The 20,008-nt window shown below is 40.2% G+C and overlaps 1 protein-coding gene across 1 annotated transcript in view; it reads left to right on the top strand.

Annotated features, from left to right (window-relative positions):
• Ppm1e (protein phosphatase, Mg2+/Mn2+ dependent 1E) overlaps window positions 1-20,005 on the top strand; it is a 106,807-nt gene extending 86,802 nt beyond the window's left edge. The window contains exons 3-7 of the mRNA XM_048367099.1: window positions 237-436; window positions 5,346-5,534; window positions 9,478-9,621; window positions 9,825-9,918; window positions 18,103-20,005. Of these exons, the coding sequence (XP_048223056.1) occupies window positions 237-436; window positions 5,346-5,534; window positions 9,478-9,621; window positions 9,825-9,918; window positions 18,103-19,151 (1,676 nt within the window). The 3' untranslated portion in view covers window positions 19,152-20,005. The remainder of the gene's footprint in view (window positions 1-236; window positions 437-5,345; window positions 5,535-9,477; window positions 9,622-9,824; window positions 9,919-18,102) is intronic.
• Window positions 20,006-20,008: the final 3 nt, after the last annotated feature.

Below are 20,008 nucleotides of genomic sequence, written 5' to 3'. Positions count from 1 at the left end.
AGGTCCAGCCCTTGCTAGAGGTTTTCTCCTTATGATACAAGTTTTCTTAGTGACAGCTTCTTGCTGATGATTTTCTACTATAGATAGGCTGTCATTTTCTCTTCAGAAACAGCACTTACTGTTTCTTGGGGATGATGAATTTCTTCTGTTAAGGAGCTTGACTAAGGTAACCTACTTCTGTCCTTACCAAGCAATGTTACAAAGCTCTTCATTGGAGATTTCTGTTTCCTTTACAGAGATTGAGACAGTGAAATTGGCCCGTTCTGTCTTCAGCAAACTACACGAGATTTGCTGCAGCTGGGTGAAAGACTTCCCTCTCCGCAGGAGACCCCAGCTTTATTATGAGACATCAATCCATGCCATCAAAAACATGCGCAGGAAAATGGAGGACAAACATGTCTGCATTCCTGATTTTAATATGCTCTTCAACCTAGAGGTAAAGGGCACTTCTGGAGAGTCAGTGAGATTTAGAACATAAAAGGAACACCTTCAAAGTCCTGTTAGATGAGGAGAGCTGGTATTTCTAGTAGTAACTTTGGTAGGTTACAATAAGACTAACTGTAAGATGGCGGGTCTGCTTGCGTTAGACAACAGAAAGTAACTATTTATTTTGTTATTTTGAATAATTTCAGATCATTCCAAATTGGGACCATTACCTTATTTTCAATATAATTAACATAGTTCAAAATTGGGAGAATAAATATACTCGTTTCCCTCCACGAAGGTCAGAGGAAGTTATTAGCTTCTTGTATACACTTCTTTTTTTTTTTTTTTTTGGCCAGTCCTGGGTCTTGGACTCAGGGCCTGAGCACTGTCCCTGGCTTCTTCCCGCTCAAGGCTAGCACTCTGCCACTTGAGCCACAGCGCCGCTTCTGGCCGTTTTCTGTATATGTGGTGCTGGGGAATCGAACCTAGGGCCTCGTGTATCCGAGGCAGGCACTCTTGCCACTAGGCTATATCCCCAGCCCTTGTATACACTTCTAAAGCTAATCTGTAAATATAAAGCATTAAAAAACCCTTAAAAAAACAAAAATAAAAAACCCTTAAATATCAATAGCTACTTTTTTAAAGAAAAATACTTGTATAGTGTAATCAAATGGTGGTTAAGTTCCCATAATACTATTGCTTAAGCAACACAAAACTCAAACATAAAAGAATAAATTTAAGGTTAAGACAGTTTCTGATTTCAAGTGATTTTCGTTTTTAAGTCTTGGTTTCTGAGATAGGAAAGCAGGTGGAATTACATTTCATGAATCTCTGTGACTGACATATTGGATCCATGTAAGCCTTGTCAGCTTAATAACCATTTTCTTGCTGTTTTCCTCTTTTTCTATTAAATGTATTATGTTAGTGCAAACAGAGGTAGGTTTATTTCCTTTGCTTGTCACTTGCCTCTTTTCTTCACCTAAGTCCATAACTTAAAATTTACTGTTTAGTAATTTACATAAAATACATTATTTCCTTCATTTAACAGTTATATTTAAATTTTAGCTGTCAAGATCTAAACAACAGTGATGACAGATTGATAATTGGTGTGTTTAAAGATACTCGCCTGGTACCTTTATTTCCAAATCTCTCAGATTTGAGAGTCTTATTGCTGGTTACTGACTTTGTTGATTTTCATTTTGTCTCCCAAATTTAAAAATTATCCCAGGGATGGAAAAGTGGCTCCTGTAGGAAGTAGGCTCAGGCTCTCACCTAGCAAACAGGAAGCCTTGAGTTCACAGAACAATATCATGAAGAAAGAAGCCCGAAGTAACTGAGAAGGAAACACTTTGCTACTGTGTGATAGGCTTTGACAGCAGTTTGGCCAGAAATACTTAGAACTTTATAAGTATCCCATTTTTTTTTTTTTTTTTTTTTTGCCAGTCCTGGGCCTTGGACTCAGGGCCTGAACACTGTCCCTGGCTTCCTTTTCCTTGAGCCACAGCGCCACTTCTGGCCGTTTGCTGTATATGTGGTGCTGGGGAATCGAACCCAGGGCCTCAGGTATACCAGGCACGCTCTCTTGCCACTAGGCCATATCCCCAGCCGAGTATCCCATTTTTTAATGGGGTAATCAGATTTTTAATTTTTATTACAAAGAAACAAATGCAGAAAAGTGTTACATATATTTTGTTTCATCTAAATGTTCTACGCAACATTGTTAATAAAAGAAATTGGAAAAGGCTATGCTGGAGGCTAAGATCTGAGGATCATGGTTCAAAGCCAGCCCAGGTAGTCAAGTCATTGAGCCTGTCTCCAATAAACTACTACAAAAACAACAGCCATTAGTGGAGCTGTGGCTCAAGTAGTAGATTGCTAGGCTTTAGTAAAATCAGCTCAGGGATAGCACTCAGGCCCTGAGTTCAAGCCCAATACCAGCACCAAAAAAAAAAAAAAAAAAAAAGACCTAGGTCATTGAAAGATATGATAATATGCTTACAAGATGAATGAGTCATTTTAAATGACTTCAAATATTTAATGACTGCTAATGATATGACAAAAGTATAAGATTTTATGTGTACTATGAGTTTTTTTGTTGTTGTTGTTGTTTTTTTCCAGTCTTGGGGCTTGGACTCAGGGCCTGAGCACTGTCCCTGGCTTCTTTTTGCTCAAGGCTAGCACTCTGCCACTTGAGCCACAGTGCCACTTGTGGCTGTTTTCTGTATATGTGGTGCTGGAAATTGAACCCAGGGCTTCATGTATAGGAGGCAAGCACTCTTGCCACTAGGCCATATTCCCAACCAAGATGTAACCCAGGCTGGTCTCTAACTCGTGATCCTCCTGCCTCCTCCTCCTCCTCCTCCTTGATTACCGGCGTGCATCACCACGGCCGGCTACTATGAGCTTTAAGAAATGTTATATATATACACATATATATGTAGTTCAATGGTAGAAATCCAAAGTTTGATCCCCATCATTGAAAAAAATCTATATATGAGAATATGTGCATATATATTTAGCTTTTAAGATAAACAGTATATAATACATACACAATACATATAAGGTTTCTGTGGATGGTAGGAATGTAGGTGATAATTTTCTATATTAATTTTCATAAATTGCACATTATTACAATAGGAAAATTGTATAATTTTATATTATATAATTGCATGTGTATGTGCTGGTACTAGGGCTTGAACTCAGCCTGGGCATGGTCCCTCAGGTTTTTCACTCAAGGCTGGCACTCTACTTGAGCTACAATTCTACCTCCAGCTTTTTAAAAAATCTTATTTTTTAATTGTTATTATAAAGGTGATGTACAAAGGGGTTATAGTTACATATGTCAGGTAGAGTGCATTGCTTTTTGGACAGTCATCCCTTTACCTGCTCTCTCCCAGTTTTTTTCTCTCAACTCCACCCACACGTTGTCTAGTTCATTTTCAACAGTGGCCAGTGAGTATCACTGCTGCATTAGTTCACACTGTCCCTCCATTTCTGTGTCCCCCCGCCTCCCAAAGATAAAGAAACAAGACAAAAAGAAAAAACAAAAACAGCAAGCAAGAAAAAAAAAACCCTTTCCATTTCCTGGAGTTCATTTCGATAAATATTATCTTATATGATCAGGTGCACGTAGGCATTGCGCCTTTGTGTTCCCTTCCTAAGAGTAACATCCTTTGGTCTCATGGTGTATGAATGCCTAGAGGCCTGTATAATTTATCATGTCTGCATATATTTTCAGTCTAGCTTGCTCATACGAGAGAAAACATGTGCCACTTGTCTCTTTCAGCTTGGCTAACCTCACTTAATATGGTTTTAGGCCAATGACATAGTGTTATTCTTTCTAATGGCTGTGTAAAATTCCACTGCATATAGTTGCCACATTCCTTCTGGATCCACTCATCTATTGTAGGGAAGCTGGGCTGTTCACTTCATTTTTTGCTGATTAATTGCGTGAGCCACTGGTGCCTGGTGTTATACTTCCATTGTCATTGTTTTCTTGACACTATATTGTTTAAAATTGAGTATTGCTTTAGTCCATACCCAAAATCTTTTTTTTTTTTTTTTGCCAGTCCTGGGGCTTGAACTCAGGGCCTGAGCACTGTCTCTGGCTTTGTGCTCAAGGCTAGCATTCTACCACTTGAGCCACAGCGCCACGTCTGGCTTTGTGGCAAGAGTGCTTGACTCTATACATGTGGTGCTTCATGTATAAGAGGCAAGCACTCTTATTGCTAGGCCATATTTCCAGCCCCTCAAAACTCTTTATATCATAATAATTCCTAGATAGTTCTGTTTAGCCAGTCTTCAATAGCATAGATGAAACATGTTTTAATAGATATATTTGTATGTTACTATTACTATATAGATATTTATGAGGTACTTTTGTTAGCAAGAACTATTTCAAGATATAGATGCATCTGTTTAGTATGCCTTCCAAATTCCCATGAGATAGCAACTCATCTCTATCTGACACAGAAGAGAAAACAGGTGGGGAAAACATGATTTGCTCAAGAATCAGTGACAAGGCCTGGCCTCCTGTCACTGGCTCCTAGAACCTAAAAAAAAAAAAAAAAAAAGTAAAAACCCCACAAATGAAAATGATTAGTTCCTGTTGCCTAAAGGTGGATCAGAACTCCATGAGATTTCAGTGAACTCATAATCCTCTAAGTGTGAAAGATCTGTGATTTAAACACTTGAGTTGGAAATGAAGACTCAAGGTACTCAGTGATGGAAAAGTAAACTTATAATCAGGTTTGTCAAGTCAAAGAAAAAAGGTTAGAAGAACCTCCCTGGTAATTGGCCTACCTGAGAGAAAATGTAAAGCTAAATATTAGATTATAAGACAAGGCAAAGTTGTCTGTCACATAGGCATTTGGATGTTCTATGTTCAAGATTACTTAACAAGTTTAGAGACTGGTATGCAGGGTAAGAATACAATGTGATTATGAGAAGGATTATAGTTCAGAATTATGTATATGCTTTTACACCTCTGAATATTTTAAACAGCCTGAAAATAATTGGCCTTGTGCTGGAGGGCCAATTATTTCTTATTGTTATATGGCATTTTGAAAAATGTATTCAATCCCTACCAGCTTTTGCTCAATTCCTCCTCATACTTTCTTTCCTTTCTTTCTCTCCCAGTACTCTGTAACAGCAATTCTGAAGCCAATGTATGTGGGTGGTTTCCATGGTACAAGACAACAACTTCCAATAGAGAGGGCACTTCAGCCTAAGCTAATTGGGCATGATGTGTTCCATGGCTCCAGTGTGTAAACACAGATGCCCTAATATTGCAGGTATTTCAGCAGTTGATCAGGCATGTTAGGAAAGGGAAACATTTAGTCTTATTAATGACAAGGGATTGGTTCATTTTAATCCTACTTTACCCCCAAGTCCTTAACTTTCTGTGTTTCTGTTGGCAGGACCAGGAAGAACAAGCTTACTTTGCAGTGTTTGATGGGCATGGGGGAGTGGATGCTGCCATTTATGCCTCTGTTCACCTACATGTTAACTTAGTACGCCAGGAGATGTTTCCCCATGACCCCGCTGAGGCTCTGTGCCGGGCTTTCCGGGTCACTGATGAGCGGTTCATACAGAAGGCAGCCAGGGAGGTATGCCACTTTCTCATAAATTCCAGTGATGATTGCATTATCTGAACTCAACTTGGATATTTGTGGTTAAAGAGTTATTTTGGATTTTTCTTCCTGAGAAAGTAAACAATTTTCTTTCTTTTTGCTTTACGTTTTCAGGTAGGGTTTTTTGTTGTTTTTTTTCCCTAGGCTGGTGCCAGACCATGGTTCTTTTAGTTCTTTTACCTTCCCAGCAGGTGGGATTACAGGCATGTACCACCACCATGTCTAACAGGTTTTTTTTGGCCAGTCCTGGGGCTTGCACTCAGGGCCTGAGCACTGTCCCTGGCTTCTTTTTGCTCAAGGCTAGCACTCTGCCACTTGGGCCACAGCGCCACTTCTGGCCATTTTCTGTATATGTGGTGCTGGGGAATGGAACCCAGGGCCTCATGTATATGAGGCAAGCACTCTTGCCACTAGGCCATATCCCCAGCCCAACAGGGTTGTTTTTGTTTTGAGATAGTCTGCTAACTTTTTGTTTGGTCTGACCTTCAATGTCTGCCTCTTGAGTAGCTGGGATTAGATGTGAGCCATCACACCTGACCTAAACTAGCTCCTTGACCCACCGTATTTGATTCTATTGTCTTTCCAACTCTAAGTACCTCTCCAGGAATAGTTTTAGTGGGACATTCAATTTCTGTATTCACTGCTGGACTTATCAGGTAAGTCTCATCTCAATTTGCCATTGCCTATCAAGTTCACACCAGGACTCACTCATGCTGACAAAAATCTGGATATGGTGAATATAAAACAATGGTTTTAAAAAAGGAACAGGATCTGGGATTGCTTCCATACATTTGGTTCTAAATGGGTAGGCAGCAATTTGCCGTGTATCTTGGAGAGAGTGAATCCTTAGACAATCCTTGAGCTGATTTTCTCTTAAAAAGGAAAGCCAAACTGCTGAGGTTACTCAGACCCTAAGGTTTTTACTCAGAATGAAATCCAGAGGCTCTATATTAAGATCTAAGAGCCAAAAAAATTATCATTCTGGGCATTGGTACATAATTAATTACAGTACTCTGTTGGATTTTTAACTGAGGGAAAAAGAAGTAGCAGCAAGAAATAACTAAAGAATTAGATACACACAAGAAATAAGACCCCAGCTGCACAGCTTTAAATTAACTTTTTAAAATGGACTTGAGGGGCTGGGAACATGGCCTAGTGGCAAGAGTGCTTGCCTCCTACACATGAAGCTCTCAGTTCGATTCCCCAGCACCACATATATGAAAAACGGCCAGAAGGGGCGCTGTGGCTCAGGTGGCAGAGTGCTAGCCTTGAGCGGAAAGAAGCCAGGGACGGTGATCAGGCCCTGAGTCCAAGGCCCAGGACTGGCCAAAAAAAAAAGGACTTGAGGGGCTGGGAATATGATCTAGTGGCAAGAGTGCTTGCCTCATAAAATGGACTTGAAAATTAGTAATTATTTTATCTATTTCTTTTATGTCACAGGCTAAAAAGCAATAGGGGCTTTTTTTTCGGGGTAGGGGGTCAGTCCTGGGGCTTGAACTCAGGGCCTGAGTACTGCTGAGTCCCTGGCTTCTTTTTGCTCAAGGCTAGCACTCTACCACTTGAGCCACAGCGCCACTTTCTGGCTTTTTCTATATATGTGGTGCTGGGGAATCGAACCTAGGGCTTCATGTATACGAGCCAAGCACTTTAGGGGCTCTTGAAATGAAACTAATTCAGAACTAGTTGGTATTAAGCAAGAGAAGTATTTATCTTTATCCTAAGTTTGGAGTAATATTTAAATAAAACAACAGTAACTGCTGGGTTCTACATATTGAGGTGATGGTGGAAAATAAAAAACACCTTTGACCAAAGAGGGCCAGTATTCTGGTTGACTCTGGACCTTGTGGAGCTGTTGGCTCTCTACTTTCTGACTGATGTCTGTAACTGGCCCTGATAGGTGATCTGTATCACTAATACAAAACACGGGAGATTCACTGTCTTTTTTCAGTCTTCCTCTAGTCCGTTTCTTTTCCACTATCTCCTCAAAGTTATGGCTTTTTTTTCTGACCACATTTATCTGTTTCCTCAAAGTTCATAGTGTCAGTTCTGCTAATAGTTCTCCTTAATAATTTAGGTTTGTTTCAACTGTCAGTTTTCTCCTTCTTGTGCGTCCATGTGCGAACTGCTGGGGAAAAAGTAGCTATTCCTGTTGTGAAGCAGCCCTGCCTCCTGTTCTCTCAGGGCATATGTACTGAAGTGTCTTTATCATGTGTTCCAGGGGGCTGAGTTTTTGAACATTCTGTGTGGGAAGACATTTTATTGGTGGGTGAGGATTTATAACAAACTTTCCCTATATAGGAAAAAGGAGAAGTTGTTTTCTTATTGGATACAAGAAGCCCTTTACCAACCCTGACGCACTGGTTCTAATTTAGGTCAGGTCCTTAGTAACAGAAAGTCATGCTTACTTGGTGGTGACTCATGTCAAATGGAGATGCCATTTTTTAGTTCAGTAGGATCAAGAGCTTTTAAGTACAGTGGTAGCTACTGCAGTGAAATTCCAAGCTGATAGTTCTTTATGCCAATGTTCTAAGCAACAGTCCCTAAAAATATTGCAGGAAGATTTTTTTTTCTTTGAAAGGTATAGATATATAGTACGTTAAGTAATACATGCCATCTCTTGGCTCCTTATCTCAAGCCTAGATTGAGAGTATTTATTACATACCAAATGCTTTGTATGTCATTCCATACAGCTAGGATTCCTCACTGAACATACAGAAAGTAAGGAAACAGATGAGTATGTAAATCCTTTTTCTCATCTGTGTAATCCTAGCTACCAAGGAGACTGAGGCTAGCCTGGACAGAAAAGTCTGTGAGACTCTTAACATTAATTACCCAGCAAAAAGTCAGTCTGGAGGCCTAGCTCAAATGGTTGAGTGCGTGTCCTGAGCAAGAAGGCTGAACAAACCCAATCCCTGCATTCAAGCCCCAGTACTGGCAAAAAACAAAACAAAACAAAAAACATAAAAAAAATTCCTGTAAATTTAACACTGGACTGGGAGACAAAAAAATTCAGGGCTGGGGATATGGCCAGTGGCAAGAGTGCTTGCCTCCTATACATGAGGCCCTGGATTCAATTCCCCAGCACCACATATACAGAAAATAGCCAGAAGTGACGCTGTGGCTCAAGTGGCAGAGTGCTAGCCTTGAGCAAAAAGAAGCCAGGGACAGTGCTCAGGCCCTGAGTCCAAGGCCCAGGACTGGCAAAATTTAATTAACTAATTAAAATTTGTCCAAGAGCATGTAATTGAATTTTTTTTTTTTGGCCAGTCCTGGGGCTTGGACTCAGGACCTGAGCACTGTCCCTGCTTCTTTTTGCTCAAGGCTAGCACTCTACCACTTGAGCCACAGTGTCACTTCTGGCCATTCTATGTATGTGGTGCTGGGGAATCAAACCCAGGGCTTCATGTATACAAGGCAAGCACTCTTGCCACTAGGCCATATTCCCAGCCTTGGACAAATTTTTAAAATGTTAAATTTAAAACTAATAATCATCCCTGTGCTGCATATGGCAACAGGTAGATTAGTGTGTACAAACGTTGGTACATACATGCATGCAAAAATGCTTTGAGAAACATTAATTTGTGTTGTTAAAATGGAATTCTTAAACGTCTATTGCTGGGGCTGGGAATATGGCCTAGTGGCAAGAGTGCTTGCCTCATATACATGAAGCCCTGGGTTCAGTCCCCCAGCATATATAGAAAATGGCCAGAAGTGGCGCTGTGGCTCAAGTGGCAGAGTGCTAGCTTTGAGCAAAAAGAAGTCAGGGACAGTGCTCAGGTCCTGAGTCCAAGGCCCAGGACTGGCAAAACAACAACAACAAAGTTTATTGCCCAGGTGAAAGTTTATATTATAAAGTGCTTCTCATTGAGAACTTGGTATCTGTTTTTCTTCATTGACTCTAGTCTTAAACTGTTTTCAGAGCTTAAGATGTGGGACCACAGGAGTGGTGACTTTTATCAGAGGCAACATGCTACATGTGGCCTGGGTGGGCGATTCCCAGGTTATGCTTGTGAGAAAGGGCCAAGCTGTTGAACTAATGAAACCACATAAACCAGACAGAGAGGTATGTATGGTTTGTTCTATTAGAGCATGTGACAATCTTTTTGTTAATTAGGATTCATTTGTTATAATTATTATCATTAATCTCAGCAAGTATGCCTACTTCCCAAAGGGGAAATAGAAACTTCTAGAAGCTGTTGTAATGTCAAGTAGGTAGATAAGTCCTGAATCCAGTTATTTGCTTCTTTCTATTGCATTTCTGTGTAGGATGAAAAGCAGCGAATTGAGGCCCTTGGTGGCTGTGTAGTCTGGTTTGGTGCCTGGAGGGTGAATGGAAGTCTATCAGTCTCCAGAGCTATAGGTAGGAAGACATTAATTTTGTTTCTTAAAACTGTCTTCTGTTTAGCTCACTGTCTTATAATAACATTGGTATGGTAATTTATATGGTCAGAATGCGTATTACTGTGGTTTAAAGTAACAAGTTGAATGCCTCTTTTAATTGATTTAATCACACCTACTTTCATACTTAATTAAATTCCACTAAAAAAAGGGGGACCACATCAAGAAATGCAGAATTCACTGATTTTTATCCCCTGGTTTAATGAAAGCCTTTAATCGTTTAATGTACAAATCTGCTTAAAAACAGTGGTCTTCATTTCATTCTATTTTTGGTCATATTTAGCTTAAGTCAGTATTTTTTGGAAAATGGAAAGCTTTTCCCATAGTTTATCCATTGCTAGGGATTGAATTTTAGGGCCTCAACGCTTACAAGACAGGTACTCTACTCCTTGAGCCAACTTTGAACCCCCTTTTAGATTGGTTATTTTCTGGGTAGGTAATTTTCCAGACAAGTCTAACTTATGCAGGGGCTGTAACCCTGCTTGTACTCTCCCATGTTGCTGGGGATGAGGTGTTTACCACTCTGCTCATCCATTGCTTAAGATAGTATCACAAGATTTTTTTTTTTTTGGTCCAGGCTGGTCTCAAACTCTGACCTTCCAACCCCATTTCTTTCCACGTGCCTAGGATTACAGGATTGGGATACCACACTTGCCCATCGCCCCCTTTTCTCTTCTTTTTTTGCAGAACTGGGGTTTGAATTCAGGGCCTTCCATTTCCTAGGCTGGTGCTTGAACTCTGGGCCTGGAGGTTGTTCCTGAACATTTTTGCTTAAGGCTACCTTGCTGTACCACTTGATCTACATCTCTACCCCCAGCTTTTTGGTGGTTAATTGGAGATAAGACTTTCCTGCTTGGGCTGGCTTTGAATCAATTCTCAATTCTCAGCCTCATAAATAGCTGGGATTACAGGTGTGAGCCATCAGCACCCAGCTACAAGATTTCACTGTGACATTTCCAAACTGCATTTCTAGTATCTGGATCAAACTCACCCCTTCTACCACTTCCCCTTATACTTCTACTCATTCTCAAAACAATTCCAGCAGGTTTCATTGTTTTACAGAAAAGTTAAAATTTTAATTACAAAAAAACCCAGAAGGCCAGGAAGGGCTAGGACTGAAGGTCAAGTGGTTGGGTGCTTTCCTAAAAAGTATAAGGCCCTGAATTCAATCCCCACAACTACCAAGACAAAGGAACTCCTCCTTTCAAAGGTGAAAGTCAGAAAATCTGACTAAAACAGAGATCAAATAACTGACAAAATGCAAGGATGTAAGTTCATTAGCTGTTTCTGTCTTACTTTAGACTCTGGATTTGTGAGGTTTCATGGTTTAACTTCCCTTTCCAGTTTTCTTTTTGTTGTTGGTCATGGGGCTTGAACTCAAGGCCTGGGTACTGTTCCCTGAGCTCTTTTTGCTGTACTACTTTTAACTACAGCATCACTTCAGGTTTTTCTGGTGATGAGTCTCATAGACTTTCCTACCTGGACTGGTTTTGAGCTTTGATCCTCAGATCTTAGTCTCCTGAGTAGCTAGGGTTACAGGTGTGAGCCACCAGCATCTAGTCTACCTTTCCATTCCCCTCCTTCCCCCCCCCCCCCCCCGCCCAATCCTGGGGCTTGCATTCAGGGCCTGGGCACTGTCCCAGGCTTCATTTTGCTCAAGGCTAGCACTCTGCCACTTGAGCCACAGTGCCACTTCTGGCTTTTTCTATATATGTGGTGCTGAGGAATTGAACCCAGGGCTTCATGTATACAGCAAGTACTCTTGCCACTAGGCCATACTCCCAGCCCCCCTTTTAAAAAAGAGAATATAAATTAATGTGTCTACAGGGGTGATATATATATATTTCAGCTCTTACTCTCTGCTTCCATAAAAAAAATGGATATCAGTGAGCTGGGAATGTGGCTTAGCAGTAGAGTGCGTGCCTGGTATGCATGAGACCCTTGGTTAGATTCTTCAGTACCACCCACATAGAAAAAAACCAGGAGCAGCACTGTGGCTCAAGTGGTAGAGTGCTAGCCTTGAGCAAAAGAAGCTTAAGGCCCTGGATTCAAGCCCCAGGACAGGCAAAAAAAGAAGAAAAAGAAATGGATATCAGGTTAATATGGACATATTTCACATACAATAATTAAACAGATTATTAATACCAAAAACTTCTAGGCAGTAAGAAAATTTGAAAGGACCGGGTTAGTTTCATCAGATTTTTGAGTTCCTCCCTCTCTTTGGGAAGGTGCTAGCAAGGTGTGAAGTGGCCCAAATGTGAAAAAACTGGGCAAGGAAGAGAGATAAGAGTCGAAGAATACTTTTTTTTTTTTTTTTTTGCCAGTCCTGAGGCTTGGACTCAGGGCCTGAGCGCTGTCCCTGGCTTCTTTTTGCTCAAGGCTCGCACTCTGCCACTTGAGCCACAGTGCCACTTCTGGCCATGTTCTGTATATGTGGTGCTGGGGAATCGAGCCCAGGGCCTCACGTATATGAGGCAGGCACTCTTGCCACTAGGCCATATCCCCAGCCCCCGAAGAATACCTCTTGAAAAAGAGTTGTTTTACTTTACAATGAGGGAGTTATTAGGAACTCTGGAATAAGACAAAAAAAAAAAAAAAGGAAATTTCACATTTCTAAACCAGTCCTATATTAGAATTGTGTTTGACATTCTAACTAGGACTTCTCTTCATAAGAAGGCATCTTTAATGGTTGCTATAGAACCAACTTAGAAGCGATCTACTTTTCTTGATTCTAAAAATAGAGCACACGGTGAAACTAAAAGCAGGGGATAAATGTCCTTGAATAAGAACGTGACAATGTGAAAGCCAAAAAAGAGGACATCAAAGAGGAATGACTTTTGAGTTATGTGGAGGACAGTGGTTAGGAAAGGAAATCCTAGGTATAGAGGAATATAAATACTTGAGAGTTTGAAAGGGCAAAAAGTACCTAGAACAGAGTAGGAGTGGTAAGTGTTGGTGTGAGACTATATTCTAGTCTAGACTTTTTTTTTTTTTAACCAGATGACTAAGCAGAGGGGCCATATGATCACGTTTGTATTTGTAAAGGTATATTTAAAGGTAGTTACAGTATAAAAAGACAAGAGTATAGAAAGGCTGACATGAGACAAGGCTGTAGACAGAATTGAGAACAAGTAAAAACAGTTGAGGATAGGATATGGAGGAGGATAAACTGAAGAGACAGAATGACAGGTTGAGGAGAAAAGGAAATAAAGCTAACTTCCTGGTTTCTGGCTTGTGACAAGAAAGATGATACAGGGGCTGGGGATATAGCCCAGTGGCAAAAGTGCCTGCCTCGGATACACGAGGCCCTAGGTTCGATTCCCCAGCACCACATATACAGAAAACGGCCAGAAGCGGCATTGTGGCTCAAGTGGCAGAGTGCTAGCCTTGAGAGGGAAGAAGCCAGGGACAGTGCTCAGGCCCTGAGTCCAAGGCCCAGGACTGGCCAAAAAAAAAGAAAGATACAGCATTAGATACAGCATTTGTAATAAAGCAAGCAGCTGGGTGCTGGTGGCTCACACATGTAATCCTACTCAGGAGGCTGAGAGCTGAGGATCGAAGTTCAAACCCAGCCCAAGCAAGAAAGTCCATGAGACTCTTAAATTAACCACCAGAAAACCAGAGGTGGTGCTGTGGCTCAAAGTAGTAGAGCTCTAGCCTTGAGCAAAAACTGCTTAGGGACAGCACCTAGGCCCTGAGTTGAAGCACCAAGACCAACATAAATAAATAAACAAACAAACAAACAAATAAATCAGTAACAGCTCTGGGGAGGGGAGAATAGATAATGAGTATAAATATAAAATAATGTATTTTATATTCTAGGTACTGATGGGATATCTTGTACACAGTTGGAAATTCAGATCTGGAGCTTGAAAATTGTAGGTTGGAGACAGACTTGATAACTTCCTTACATCTTGGAAATATTAGCAAAAAGTATCTGAAACTATAGGCATAGATGACATTGCCTAGGAATATTATCTTAAATTATGAAGATCAAGCTCATAAATTAAGGTTGCAAAACATGGTTAAGTCTCTGGGTCTTTATCTTGATTCTGCTAGCTTCTAGACCATGGGTATTTTACTTCTCAGTGTCTTACCATCCTTTGCAAAGATAGGACAGGAACAGTACCTAGTTCATGGAATTTTTGTATTCAATGGTATAGTACATGTACCATATTTAGAAGCAGCACAATGTTTTTTTTATTTTTGATGTTTATATTTATGTGTATTATTTTATATTTATATGCATTGTTTTATATACATATATATAACAAAATAATCTATACTTCAACAGAATTTATCATCTCAGTTCCACCCTTCTCTTTAGATTCAAACTATAATGGCCATTGCTCTTACTCCCACTCTTTCCTGTCTTACTTGGATGCAAGAAATGCAGTCTGTCCCTAATGCTGCTGAGAATCCTAGGTCCTATCTACACAATGTGGCTAGCACTATCCTACCTCTCTGTGGACCACAGAAGCAGCACAATGTTGACACAGTCTTAGCATACAATGATTGCTGGTACTATTAAGTGAAAGGATCACTGGAGAAAATCAAGAAGGAATCGAAGACATGGACTTCTGGAATAGTCCAATGCTAGGGAAAAATGCTTCTAGGAGTGGGTTGGCAAGAGTTAAGTGCTGCAGAGGTCATGTAAGAAATGTTTTTTAAAAAGGAAAATTGTTCATTACATGACATGAAATGGAACCCCTCTGTATAAAACTTAATAATAAAAATAAAATTATATTTTAAAGACATGGAAATTAAAAATAGAAAATAATTGGTGACATTTGAGAGAAATGTTTTAAACTGGTAGGTGGAAAAAACATACCAATTAAAAATAATCAGGTAAAGCAAACCAGGCAATAACTAAGAATAAAGTATAGATTTGTTTATTGGGCAGTCTGATGGCGAGAGAGAAAAAAGTATGGTATCTCATGGGAAAAAGTTTGTTAAAGGATTGCACAGTTTTCATTTTTAGAATGAGATTTTAGATTTAAGCATGTGTATGGGAAAAAAAGAGCAAGTAGAAGAGAAACTGGAAATGAGAGATTAGCTGGAGATCTAGGGAAACTTTGAGTATGAGAAGGGATAAATCTGGCTTTGAGAAAACGGTAGCAGATATAGGCGAATCTCTGCAAGCTTAAAAAAAAGTTGGATATAGGAATTGTGGAAATGCGGTTGTAACAATTTCTTTGAAGCAGAAAATTAATCATTCAACTGGGTTAGGGAGATGCAGAATATATGGGGAGCTCATGAAACATAGGAAAAAGTAAGGGACGACATAAAGTATAGTCCATCTTTACATAAAAAATACAAAATACAGCTTTAAAAAGTTTCACAGCTATTTTGTCCCTATGAGTCCCTCAGATATATGATCCAAAGCTGACAGAGGCATAGTAGGTTTCCTAGCATACGGAGGGAGGAGGTTGAAGACAAAAGGATGTTGGCATTTCTACTATGAAATGGATATTCATGCCCTCCTACCAAATTTGGGGGCGAAATGTCATGAATTTGACACCCAACAGTAGAGCAGGTGAAAAGCCAGAATTTTGGCAGCATTTTCTCTGTGCAAATCTTTGTATGTTCTGTTCCAAACTAACAGTTGCAGTAGTCTTTTAATTGTAGCACTAAAACAAGACTTTGGGGAACAGTATGACTCAGATCACATTTATTTTTAGAGGTGGCATTCAGAAAATAATTCAGTCAGGTAGAATAGGAGAAATTAAGTAAACTGGTGGAGAAAATGGAATCTCATGATTGGAAGTTTTAATTAGCTCCAAGTCTTTTGGGAGGCATCATAATAAACTGAATTTGGTGTGAAATCAAATCCATGCTTGAAGATGGTTTTGACTACTATCAGAAAATCTAATGAATGGCTGGGTGCCAGTGGCTCATGCCTGTGATCCTAGCTACTCAGGAGGTTGAGATCTGAGGATAGTGGGTCCCAGGCAGTCCAGGCAGTGAGACTCATCTCCAATTAACTACAGAAAAAAAAAGTTGGAAGTGGAGCTGTGGCTCACGTGGGAGAGCTCTAGCCTTGAGCAAAAAAGCTCAGGGACAGCATTGAGGCCCTGAGTACAAGCCCCAGGACCAGCACAGAAACTTAAACATGAAACAAACTGAAAATAATGGAGAAATACTTAGAGATGAGTAAGGTGATGGAGATTACAGGAGTGAAGCTGAACATTTATAGGTTTACCAAGGTAAATTAAGTAAATTAAGTGGTTAGGGTGTGTTGCCCACACTGGCAATAGTATATTTAGCCACAAGGTTCCTCTTGACCTTTCTGACCTGTGTGAAGATTAAGCAGGGATGTGACACGTCAGAAAGAAATCTTTCCAAAGCAAGAATGAATCTAAAATTGATATCAGAATCAATGTTTCCTCATTTTCATTTTAGTGCAATGGAAAGGACAGTAATAATGAGTTGTGTAGGTAAACAACTGGAAGAGCTAGAATTTGGAGCTCAGCCACTAAATTATATACCACTGCTTTTCATATAGCTTAAGTGGCTAAAGATACTCATTAGGTTCTCTCCAAATGTATGAAGGAAAACAATGAATGTAAATGAGTAGACCTGGTAATATTCTAGATCTGAAAAGTTCCAAAGGCATTGTAAATGATCAGTTATCTCAGTAGTCCATACAGAAACCTAGCTTAGTGTGGGGCTCATGTCTCTAGTCTTGATTACACAGGGCTCCCTAACAGTGTCTGCCTGCATGTATATATGCTGTTCCTTCAAGCAAGACACTTCCACTTGGTGGTAACTTGCTCTTTCAAGGTTCAGGTCAACTATCATTCTGTGAAAAAGGAAAGAAAAATGCTGCCTTGGAGGTTTTCACAATTGTTAATAAGTTGTATGTATGAACAATAAAAATACAGAAGTGGGTTACCACACAAAGAAAGCAAAAATATGGTATCTTCTGAAAACAAAGAAAAATGTTTATAGAATTCCTTTATAGATTTCCTATCTGTTCCCTAGAAGTTATAAAAGCAGCATTCAGTAGAATGCCTGGTGGACTAAAACTAAGCACACTGCATTCTAGTTATCTTGTAAGGCCTTGGAATAGAGGGAATTCATTTTTTAAATTCTTGTAACAAACCTTCCTCTATGTTTATAACATGAAGCTATTCCTTGATTTCTAACTATAGAGTCAAAATTGTTTGATGACAATGGCCAAAACTGTGGTTTGCTTTTTTCAATATGGACTTGTTCTCAAGTTGCAATTAAATCAAACCTAAAAGACCTGTGGCTTGTATAAGCCTGTAATCCTGGCTACTCAGAGGCTGAGAGCTGAGGATGGTGATTCCCTGAGGCTATCTCCACTAAACTATTCAAAAAGCCCCATGTGGGGCTGGGAATATGGCCTAGTGGCAAGAGTGCTTGCCTCATATACATGAAGCCCTCCCCTGGGTTCGATTCCCCAGCAGCACATATATAGAAAACAGCCAGAAGTGGCGCTGTGGCTCAAGTGGCAGAGTGCTAGCCTTGAGCAAAAAGAAGCTCAGGACAGTGCTGAGGCCCTGAGTCCAAGGCCCAGGACTGGGGTGGGGGGGAAAAAAGGCCCCATGTGGAGCTGTGGCTTTTAAGTGGTTAGAGTCCTAGCTTTGAGCAAAAAAAGCTCAGGGAAAACAACCAGGCCCTGCGTTTAAGCCCCAGGACTGGCACTCCCCACCACTCCCCCCCTTCTTCCCCCCTGCCCCCCCAAAAATCCTAACTACTTAGGAGACTGAGATCTGAAGATGGTGGTTCAAAGCCAACCCAGGTTCAAGCCCCAGTAGCAGTACCAATCAACCCAAACAAAACCTAAGCACCAGGAAAAGAGTAGATCTACTTAAATCAGTGAAGTTTTCTTTTCCTATGTATGGTTGAACTTTTCAGTACAGCCAACAAATTTAATTTGCCAGTACTTGTTTCCATAGTCAGTAAAGCCTAAAATCACAGAACACAAGGTTCAAAGTGAATAAAATTAGGTAGAGTTAAGCCCCAGGACTGGCATTTATTTAACTGGGAGTAGGGTATTCTCTTAAACAGAGAACTTGTGTTTTAGTGGAAAGGATTAAAAAAAATTTGATAAATTATCAGACATGCCACAGGTTCTAATCAAAGTGTCTTTTGATGTCACACTTTCTAATTCCCACAGGAGATGCTGAACATAAGCCATATATCTGTGGGGATGCAGATTCTGCCTCTACTGTTTTGGATGGAACTGAAGACTACCTCATTCTAGCCTGTGATGGCTTCTATGATACTGTAAACCCCGATGAGGCAGTGAAAGTTGTGTCTGACCACTTGAAAGAGAATAACGGAGACAGCAGCATGGTTGCCCACAAATTAGTGGCATCAGCTCGTGATGCTGGGTCAAGTGATAACATCACTGTCATTGTGGTTTTCCTGAGGGACATAAACAAAGCTGTAAATGTTAGTGAGGAATCAGATTGGACAGAGAACTCTTTTCAAGGAGGGCAAGAAGATGGTGGGGATGATAAGGAGAATCATGGAGAGTGCAAACGCCCTTGGCCTCAGCACCAGTGCTCAGCACCAGCCGATCTAGGCTATGATGGGCGTGTGGATTCATTCACTGATAGAACTAGCCTGAGCCCAGGGTCCCAAATCAACGTGCTGGAAGACCCAGGCTACCTAGATCTTACACAAATAGAAGCAAGCAAACCTCACAGTGCACAGTTTTTGCCACCAGTTGAAATGTTTGGGCTTGGTGCACCAAAGAAAGCCAATCTTACTAATGAGCTAATAATGGAGGAAAAATCAGTTCAATCATCATTGCCTGAACAGAGTGGTACAGGAGAGTTTCTGGCTTCTTTTAATTTGGGTTCAACAGAGCAACATATATACAGAATGGAGGGCTCATCTTCTGTCTGTTCTGGGTTGGAAAGAGAACAGTTCAAATCCCTGGGAAAAAGAGTTTCTAAGTATCATTTACATCACCACTCTAAGAGGCAGCACGGGTTCAGGTTTAATCCAAAGTTTTATTCACTTCTCTCTGCTCAAGAGCCTTCTCACAAAATAGGCATTAGCCTGTCCTCACTTACTCGAAGTGGGAAGAGAAACAGGATGCTAAGTTCTTTGCCACAGAGGGAAAACAGTTGGCAAGGGTATGGTGAGAATATAATAAAGAAGGTCAGAAAGAGTAATATTCCATACCCAGATCTTTCCTGGAATTATAACATATAATACCTTTTCTTTCAAGTAGGCTAGCTAGCTCTCAATTAAAAATACCACTATCAAAGTAGAAACAAGGTAGACATTTTTCTAAAGCACATGTGCTACATTATGAATCCATGGACGGCTCAATTCTTAAATGTAAATAGATCACTAGGAAACTCAAAATAGTGTTTTTCGACTTGAAAAAAGTATTGGCGGTTTCACTAGCAAAATTATATGACTGGTTCCTGTGATGTGTCTCTACACCTACTTAGAACCCTCTCGTCTACTACCCTTTCACACCACTACTGGAAGTTACTTCAGTCAGGATACATAGGGTTGAAATCTGCTCTGATGTGTCTAATCTGTCTATGGGAAACCTAATGCAGAGTTAAATCTGAAAACTCCAGGGGAGTTGGAAGGGTCTCCCCCACCCCCTTGTTTTGGTAGGTAAAAGACTAAAAGCCATATGGATTTTAACTGATAATGATGAAAGCAGAAAGCAAGTATAGATAGAAGTGTCACATTTTCAGACTTGTAAGGCACTATTATTATCAAAGAAATTAGCTTTTCTCCCCTGTAACAAATGACTTATGAAGATTTTTATTTCAATTATGAACATTTAAAAATTAAAACATATTCCCTAGGGCTGTAGTTACTTGAGTTATAATTTATAGCCTGTTATGGTGCTTTTGGTGGAATTTTTGTTATTTGTCATGTGAGGAGACCACTATATGCTGGTTTTAACGTATGATGTGTTTCTCACCCTACCTTCATCTCAGGAATAAAAGTGGTTTAATAGAGATGATGTTGGGTACAAAATATGAGTCAAAATTCCACTTAAAAAGAAAGTTAAGTAACATTTCTATATTTTGTACTTTTTTAAG

Source organism: Perognathus longimembris, chromosome 17 (assembly GCF_023159225.1).
Source record: "Perognathus longimembris pacificus isolate PPM17 chromosome 17, ASM2315922v1, whole genome shotgun sequence".
Lineage (NCBI taxonomy): Eukaryota > Metazoa > Chordata > Mammalia > Rodentia > Heteromyidae > Perognathus > Perognathus longimembris.
Note: the sequence above shows the minus strand (reverse complement) of the source record. Positions and strands in the feature narration are given on the sequence as shown.